At 49.7% G+C, this 9413-nt stretch overlaps 1 protein-coding gene across 1 annotated transcript in view; it reads left to right on the top strand.

Annotated features, from left to right (window-relative positions):
- Window positions 1-807: 807 nt before the first annotated feature.
- The window catches only part of DYSF (dysferlin), a 191918-nt gene continuing 183312 nt past the window's right edge, over window positions 808-9413 (top strand). Inside the window, exon 1 of the mRNA XM_054990484.1 lies at window positions 808-929. Within this exon, the coding sequence (XP_054846459.1) occupies window positions 842-929 (88 nt within the window). The 5' untranslated portion in view covers window positions 808-841. The remainder of the gene's footprint in view (window positions 930-9413) is intronic.

The following is a 9413-nucleotide window of genomic DNA, read 5'->3' as shown; positions in this document are numbered from 1 at the left end:
TATCCTCACAACTGCCTTGTGTGGTAGCTTAGGCTGAGAATGTGTGACTGGCCCAAAGTCACACAACAAGTTTTCATGGCAGAGTAGGGAACTGAACCTGTGTTGCCCAGATCCTAGTCCATCACTCTAACCAATATACCACACTGGTTCTCGTATGTCTCTCTCTGTGTTATATATATTCACATTAACCAGGACAAAATGCCAGTTTGATGTAGTGGTTAAGAGTGCTGGGACTAATCTGGAGAACCAGGATTGATTCCCCACTCCTCCACTTGAAGCCAGCTGGGTGACCTTGGGGCAGTCACAGCTTCTCAGAGCTCTCTCAGCCCCACCCACCTTACAGGGTGATTGTTGTGGGGATAATAATAACATACTTTGTAAACCGCTCTGAGCGAGTCTTAAGTTGCCATGAAGGATGATATATAAATTAAATGTTGATGTTGTTGTTGTTATTATTATTGAACGCAGAGAGGGGCCAACACAGCTGGGATTCTTGATGCTAGCAGTATCGGAGTGGCATACTGTTAAGAACGTATGATCATTAGAATTCAGACACTGCAGGATTCGAATCTTCTCAAATGCATTACTGAATTAATGTCTGCCTTTGCCGATGTGATCAGGGACCCACATTTTGATCTCATTTCCTCCTTCAAAAGATCTTTCTCACTTGCAGAGGGTTGGTTCCCCTTTAAGAGCTGTTTGCCTGTCACTGGAGCACAGTGCCAGGACCTGCTCAGCTGGCTCCGGAGCAAGAGGGAGGCCGGCCTGGGCTGCAGGACAGTCAAACATCCAGAGAGCCGGACCGGAGGCAGGGCGGGCTGTCCCTCCGGAGCCACACAGGATGCTGCGGGTCTTTATACTCCATGCACAGAATGTCCAAACTCCTGATACTGATGTCAGTGACGCTTATTGCTCAGTGGTGTTTGAAGGTAAGAAGAGGCAGAATGAGTTTGCAGCTATGGGAGCTGCCAGGGCAAGAAGGGCGAAGAGGAGGGCCTGGAGGGACAGTGCCCAGACAGTTGGCTCTCTTCTCTGTTCCAGACGTGGATGGGAGCCCAAGGGAATTCTGGTCTCTGCTGCTTCTATTTGTGACTGCAGAATGCGAGGCAAGCGACAAACACACACACACCGGCCGGCTTCTCACGGAGTTCATTGCCCCACTCCGAGGGGGGAGGGGATTCTGAGGTACCTTCTCCAGTTTGCCCTGCAGTGAGGGCTGAAGGCATTGCCTGGAAGAGTGGCGTGAAATTTGCAAGGGCTGTGGTTTTAAAGAAATGCATTCAAACTCCTTGCAGACTCCGACTTAATAGGCAGAAGTGAGTTTGAGCTGAAGGAATGTTACAGCAGTGGCACCCTTGCAGAAACGAGTAGGGCCAGGGCTGGGAACTGAGGCCTAGTCCCATACATTACCACTCATAAGAAGGGATCACACCTTTGCCTTTGCTTGTAGGAAGGGAAACAGCATGATGGGCCAGGCCCCGGGGGTTGGAGAGAAAAAGGGAGCCATGGGATGTTCGATCCCCCCAACATTTTAAGCCAAGTAGGCACAAACAAAATTTGTCCTTTTAAAATCAATAGGGCTGAAAAGTGATTTGCTCGGCTGGATTGTGTCCAGCCAGACTAAAGCCAGAGGAGGTACACGAGTCGGTTCTGCATATGAAACATCTCCATGCGCTTAGAAAACTAGCATGGCAAGGAGAAAGCTTGGCTAGACAGCTCGTTTTCTGTCCATAGGGATATATTTTTTTTCGTATGGGGCAACATTTAATCTTATGAGTCCCACATCTATCACCTGAATGGTGCTGTCCAGGAAGGACTTCTTCATGCCTGAGAGAATGCGGTCTTCCCATCTCTTGTCTTTCACCCAGAGGTTTTGCTGGTGATGGCAGAGAAGAAACTTCTCCAAACAGAAAGCAAAAATGGAATCAGGGAGCATGAAGAGTCAGAGAGAAGCTGTCACACAGGGCTCAATTAGAAGAGCCAGAAAAAAATGTCTCCTAAACTCCAGAAAGGTTCAGTCAGAAGCTGACTTTGGGGGCCCACCGATTTCTCAGATGCAAACCTTCTGGTCCAGATTGGCTGTGTTCGGTCAGTGGAAGGAGGTGGGCTTTCTGCATAGGCTCAGGATCAGGCTTGCTGCTATGTGAATTTGCGATCGCGTTCTGGTACTCCATTGCGCCTGCTTCCTCTCAGTTTTCTTCCCCTCGCTGACCTATGAGGGCCCTGCCTGGGTAGGGCACCTTTTAAGTCAAATTCTCTCCGCTGCATCAAAAGCGCAGCTTGGACTTTGGGAAGTAGAAAGAATGAGGACAGTAAACAAGAGTTCTGTGGTACCTTAAAGACAAACAAGATTTTACTCCAGAACCCAATTAATGAGATGCAATGAGTGGGGTCCTCATTAGGCAGGGGCCACGGAATGTAGGAAGTACTGGGTGAAATATCTTTATGAAAAATTCACATCTAATTTTAAAAAAATATAGAGACCATTCCCTACTTTTGCTAGCCTAGTAATGAATGGAGAGTCCAAGGATATGCTTACACAGTTAGCACCCATAGTGAGAATCAGGGCTTTTTTTCTGGGGAAAGAGGTGGTGGAACTCAGAGGGTTGCCCTTGGAGAAAATGGTCACATAGCTGGTGGCCCCGCCCCTGATCTCCAGACAGAGGGGAGTTGAGATTGCCCTCTGCGCCGCTCAGCGGTGTGGAGGGCAATCTCAACTCCCCTCTGGCTGGAGATCAGGGGGCGGGGCCACCAGCCATGTGACCATTTTCAAGAGGTTCTGGAACTCTGTTCCCCCGCGTTCCCCCTGAAAAAAAGCCATGGTGAGAATCCTTAAGCTCCTGTTCAACTCAGGCTGCTGCTGCTGGTGGTAGCATGAAATCTGTCACTGAATTCTCATCCTTGCACACTGGATTTTCCTTTAGAAGTTCTTTTGCAAGAGAATGGGGGTGGTTGTTTTTTTAGATCAGCGACATAATGCCCCGAAGGACTGAGATGTTTTTCCAGTGATTTCTGAATATTGCAGATTTTAAGGAGCCCCGTGGCGCAGAGTGGTAAGTGGCAGTACTGCAGCCCAAGCTCTGCTCACAACCTGAGTTCGATCCTGGCCGAAGGCAGGTTCAGGTAGCCAGCTCAAGGCTGACTCAGCCTTCCATCCTTCCGAGGTCGGTAAAATGCGTGCCCAGTTTCCTGGGGGTAAAGTGTAGATGACTGGGGAAGGCAATGGCAAACCACCCTGTAACAAAAAGTCTGCTGGGAAAACGTCGTGATGTGACTAATGACTCGGTGCTTGCACAGGGGACTACCTTTACCTTTTTTTAAAAAGTTGGATTTTATCAGATTGTTCTTCTGCATAGGAACTTGCCTATTGTCCCGTGTGGAAGGTAGAGAAGTTCTCTTAACATCTGAGGGCATATATCCCACTGGGGGGAGAGTACCCCCTCCCGGCTTCTGCTTTTCTTTGTTGTTTGCCATCTGCCACCGAGGACCCAAATGATTACATGTGGGAATGTGAAATATGCGCTGCTGAGGGAGGGTTGTGCAATTGCAGCTGCTCTTTTAATGCTGCCAGTTTTAATGGTCTATATTGTATTGTGTTTTAACTGGATGTGATCTGCTCCGAGCCTGCTTGGGGGGAGAGCAGACTACAAATCAAACAAGAACAATAACGGAGAGGGGCTGCCAACCTCCAGGTGGGACTTGATGCTCTTCTGGAACCGTAAGTGACCTCCAGTCGGCAGAGATGAGTCCCCTTAGATCAAACATCCGCTTTAGAGGCTGGACTCTGTGCCATTGCTGCTCGCTGGGGCCCCCCTCCAGACCCTGCCCCACCTCCAGCCCCAAAGAGTAAACACTGGGATTTTCCTGAATGTTTTATTTGGCAGCATGATCAACAGAAAGCACAGTGAAGAGCAAGGGCTGTAGCTGAGCGGTGGAGTACCCGCTTTGCATGAAGGAGGTGCCAGGACTGACCTCCAGGGTCAGGGGTTAAGTTAGAGTGACCTTTCCCTCCTTGAGGCTTTGGAGAGTTTCTTCCCACCAAGAGCAGACAAGACTGAGCTAAAAGGACCAAGAGTCTGACTTAGTGTCAGGCAGCTCCCTGTGTTTAACAGCTGACAGTCATGCACCTTGCAGTCGGGGAAGGGCTGTGCATAAGTAGTGGGGCATGCGCGCTGGTTTCATCTACCTTCTCTGCCATGTGCAGTTGAAGTAACAGGTGTTGGGGAAGACCCTTCTCTCCCTGGGGCACGGGGGGTCTTCTGGGGCCCAAGCAGAGAAGACAGCCGTGAGCAAGACAGGCCAACAACGAAGCCCGTTCCGAAGCTGTTTCTTACGCTCAGTGACAGCTGAGAAACACAGCTGTCACTCAAACTCTATTTATAGAGGCAGCCAGCCTGTGCACCTGTTTGAGGCCAGGCTGGGGTGGCCTTTGCCAGGCGCGGCACTGGGCTGTGTGCCACCAAGCGCAGCCCGTAGGCCCTCGTGCAGCAGGGAAGTGCATCTCCCGCAGCTGCTGAGGGGCTGCTGCTGGGGAGGGCTCTATCCAGTGGCTGGGTTGGAAGCTGATCCTCTGTCTCTGTCCTTGAAACCAGGTTTAAAGACCCAGCAGAAATCAGGCCTAAATTCCAAAGCACGTAAGCAACAGCATGCGTTTTCTCAACAAGCTCGGAGCCGTTCTCTTTTCTTGGGAGGGTGGAGGTCCAAGAGGGAGGCTGGTTGACGTCTTCTAGGAACTCTTGAGTTGTTCAGTCACCTGCATTCCCTCCGCAGAATCTGAGGATCCCCCCCCACCCCCCGGTAAGCAAAGGGAAGGCACAAACGCAGCAGCTGGGCATCTCGCACAGCCTCCCTTGAAATGAAAAGCACAAGGCCACGTTTCACTTCAGGGGTCTTGTGTGCGATGAGTGTGGGATGGGTTGGTGCTCTGTGGTGCTGGGCCTGAGCCAGCCACACCAAATCCTCCTCCTTTCCCCTCTTCTAATGAAGTAAAACTTAGACAAAGCTAGTCCTCTGTGCAAGCGCTAAGTCATTACTGACCCATGGGGGGACGTTACATCACGACATTTTCTTGGCAGACTTTTTGTTACGGGGTGGTTTGCCATTGCCTTCCCCACTCATCTACGCTTTATACCCCCAGGAAACTGGACACTCATTTTATCCACCTTGGAAGGCTGAGAGCGGGACCACAAGTGACGCCTGACACAGGTTGGACACTAGTCAGCTTCCCTCAAGTTTTGATGGGAAATGCAGGCGTCCTGGTCTTGCAGCTTGGCTCTCCGACTGCTGTCCAACGGACTTTTCAACTGTCACTTGTCCAACATTCCGCCAAGCTGCCTCCATTTCCCATCAAAACTTGAGGGAAGCTGACAAGTGTCCAACTAGTGTCAGGCGTCACTTGTGGTCCCGCTCTGAGTCAACCTTGAGCCGGCTACCTGAACCCGGCTTCCGCCGGGATCGAACTCAGGTCGTGAGCAGAGCTTGGGCTGCAGTGCTGCCGCTTACCCCTCTGCGCCACGGGGCTCTAATGAAGTACCGGAGAATGTTTTTCCCAGCTGGGCTTGCAGTGCTAAAGTACAGACTGTCAGATTCTTAGGGTTGCCAATTCCAAACTGGGAATTTCCTGGAAATTTGGGGTTAGGGCCTGAGGAGGGCAGAATTTGGGGAGGGGAGGGAGCTCTTCAGGGATGTGACCCCATTGAGTCTATCCCTCCCCCAAACAGCCATTTTCTCCACGGGGAAGGATCTCTGTAATCTGGCGATTAGTTGAAAAGAGCAAGAGTCCAGTAGCACCTATAAGACTCACAAAATTTGTGGTAGGGTGTGAGCTTTTGTGAGTCACAGCTCACTTCTTCAGATACTGTGACTCACAAAAGCTCATACCCTGCCACAAATGTTGTGAGTCTTATCAGTGCTACTGGACTCTTGCTCTTTTCTACTACTACAGACAGAATAACACGGCTACCCATCTTGATCTATTTGGAGATCCGTTGTAACTCTGGGAGATCTTGAGGCCTCACCTGGTGGATGGCAACCCTACAAGATTCTTGACCTGTACTTTCAGCCCTTTTTCTGAATGGGGAGCAAACAATGGGTGGGAGCCAGACTAAACTGGTAGTTCCCACCAATTCCCCCTTCCCTCTGCAGGCAGCTCTGCAAGTCATTCCGTGGGTTCCTCCTTCCCCCAGGAGGAGCAATTTGTGGAGATCAGAGGGCTGCAGTTGGGAGGGGCAGGTGGGGAAAATTCCATTCTGCTGATGGAAAATTTAGTTTGGATCTATCCACCCCATCCCGTTCTTATTGTCTTCCTGAGCAGGAAGCATTGGGATGTAGGTACATGTCTGAAGATGAATGCCTGTCCACGAGTCATGTAGCTTTCCTGCATTTTAGATATTTTAAGGAAATTGCAATGTCTGGAACCACCTGGGAAAAAGTGCTCACACCCTGAAATGAGGGCACGCGGAACTTTCTCTAAGGATGTCTTGAAAGTTCTATTTTGTATTGTGTCTGATATTTTAACAACGCTGAGCTGTCGCACGAGTTTCCAGGTGGGCTAGGTGGCAGGGAGGAAACTTTCCAAAAATAATAAATTTTAAAAGCCAAACCCTGACATTTTACAGAGCTAGTTTCTTTCTTTTTGAAATTGAGTACCAAGACTGTGAAATAACAACAGTGTGTTTCCTACAAAAACCAGAAGTATGTGAGAGGTTTCTTCATTCCACTCCATGTGGAAACTCACATATCACAGCCCTGGAAAATAGTTTCAGGTGGTAGATCCGGAGGAGTTAGCTGTGTTAGTCTGTAGCTGTAAAATAGTAAAGAGTCTAGTAGCACCTTTAAGACTAACCAACTTTATTGTAGCATAAGCTTTCGAGAACCACAGCTCTTTTCATCAGATGCAACTTTATTGTAGCATAAACTTTTGAGAACCACTGCTCTCTTTGTCAGATGCATCTGACGATGCATCTGACAAAGAGAGCTGTGGTTCTCAAAAGCTTATGCTACAATAAAGTTGGCTAGTTTCAGGTGGGTGGCTGTGTTGGTCTGTACCTGGGTCTAATAGCTCCCTAAAGCCCTGGAAAAGCACCTTTGGAGGGGGTAATTAAGAGTGAAAGGGCAAGGTAACCCTTCCCCTGCCAATTGTTGCCCTCCAAAATCGGTGAGTGAGAGTTAAGTTAAGCAAACTTAAGTTAAGCATCTTTAAGTTAAGCTTGGCCCATGCTTACCAAAGTCCAAATAAAAAGCACGGAGAGTTTGTTTAGCTTTGAATATCTCTAACAAGTGTGATTTCCAAAAGTTTTGCTCTACTTCCTTGGTAACCAGGAGAGGGGGGATTCTAAATTCAAAAAGAGCGCCTGGATACTGGTCACCAGACCAGTGTGCCTCTTGTTAATTGGTCTGTTGGTGGCAGTGGAGAGCTATCCTAGTTGTAAAGGGGGTGGAGGAAGACAGATGGCGGGGAAAACTTTCCCTGGAGAAGTTGCAGCTTGAGATGTGAGCCAGCTGATAAATTCCTCATCCACAGTGGTAGAAACAGACTCTAACATATGTTTGTGCAAGGAGTGTGGCTGTCTTGAAAGATACCTTTCTGTCCGTGAGGCATTCCAGTGGTCTCTATCAGCAGCTACACAGGGTTGAGGACCAATTCGGATTAACAGACTTGGAGTGTATTTGGGCTGCATTCCTCTGGGACTTTGACCCAGTCTTGCTTCCGATGAGTCCCGAAGTGAATCTGGCCCTGTGTTCTGTATGAAGATAGTTCCAGGTGGGCAGTTGTGTTGGTCTGTAGTAGAAGAGCAAAATTTGGATCCAGTAGTGCCTTAAAGACCAAGTAGATTTGCAGGGTAGGAGCTTTGGGAGCTCCCTTTCATGTTTCTTAATGGCTGTGGAGCTTATTCAGTGATTTCAGTGCTAAGGTGGACCTGGGTCCCATATTCTGGGGGGTGGCAGTGTGTGTGAGAGAGAAACAGGTGATTTTGCCATTTGAAAAGAGGAAAGTAGAAGAGAAATAGAAGACAGCATGCAGCTTGAATTTGGAGGGGAGCAAGCTGAGATTTTACCTTGACCTGGATGGCCCAGGTGAGCCTGATCTCGTCAGATGAGCAGGGTCAACCTTGGTTAGTAATTGGATAGACCTCCAAAGAAAACTAGAGTTACTATGCAGAAGCAGGCAATGGCAAACCACCCCTGTTAGTCTCTTTCCCTGAAAACCCCAGCAGGGGTCGCCATAAGCCAGCTATGACTTGACAGCATTCTCCACCACCACCAAGCTGAGATTTTAATTGGAATTAACTAAACTAGGGTGCTGTCTTGGAGGGTGCAGCTGCTGCTCTCTGGTAAAACGAGGCAGGGATCACACATTTGATGGAGACTGGGGGAGAGCAGTTTGCCCTAATACTTGTAAGTTATGACCACCCCAGGTGCTGGTGTCTCGGGCAGAACTACCTCTTGCAAACAGGGACTTTCTAGCCAGTGAAGCAGCAATATCATGCAAGAGAGGGGAGGACTTCAGAACCCTTCCAACTTTCCCTGTTTGCCCTCTGAAAATTGCCCCCCACACTGGGAAACATACCTAATTGCTGCAAGAGTAACTCTGTGTGTAGGTGGGGAAGCTTTCCCTTTGTGTTAGTGTTCCGCCTTCACAATACAGCTTCAGTGGCGATAGAGCGGAGCTGGGCAAATTTTTAAACAATTCAGGATGGGATTCACTCCCTGCCTTAACACCTCCCCCCCCCAATTTAATCTTCCCCATGAGGTGGTGTCCCAGTTTGATTTCCACATATCGTGAAAGCTCATGCTGGAATCCAGGTGGTGAGTCTTGAAGGGGCCGCTGGACTTTTTGTCTCGTTTCGCTGCCTCTTTGCAAATGTTCCTCCCTGGGGTCCACAGCTGGGCCTCACTCCCTGGCCACTTTAGAGGGCTCACATCTGGATGCTGCTTCTTCCCGATTCCAGAGAGGAAGCATCAAAGTCTCCTGCAGCCCTCCAAAGCAGGCAGAGACCCAGCTGGGGCTCCCTCTGCTCCTCAGAGTGACTTTTGGCCCCTTGAACTGCTGAGCAGTTTCCCAGGAACACGGATGGCCCAAGCGCAAAGCAACTGGAGGGCTGGGATGAAAGGCGCTTGCGAGGTGGACGTGGCTCTCGGCCACGCTTTGGCCTCCTCTGCTCCGCAGTGTGTTTAAAAGTGTCACCAGTCCCAGGCCTGTGTGCTGAGGTGTCCCGGGCTGAATACAAACTCTCCAGTATGGGCTGGATGGCCCTTTAGTCTGATGATGGGCGACTGTCACAAGCTGTTAATCGTGCAAGAGGGGGAAATACTAGGGGGGGGGGATTTTCCAGACCCTTGGGGTGGGGGGAAGGGGAGGGAGTTATGCTCCCCCCATGAGCTTGGACCATTTTTTCCAGTTCCCTAATTCC

This window comes from Eublepharis macularius, chromosome 10 (assembly GCF_028583425.1).
Source record: "Eublepharis macularius isolate TG4126 chromosome 10, MPM_Emac_v1.0, whole genome shotgun sequence".
NCBI lineage: Eukaryota > Metazoa > Chordata > Lepidosauria > Squamata > Eublepharidae > Eublepharis > Eublepharis macularius.
The sequence above is the reverse complement of the archived record's forward strand: the minus strand, read 5'-3'. Positions and strand labels throughout refer to the sequence as shown.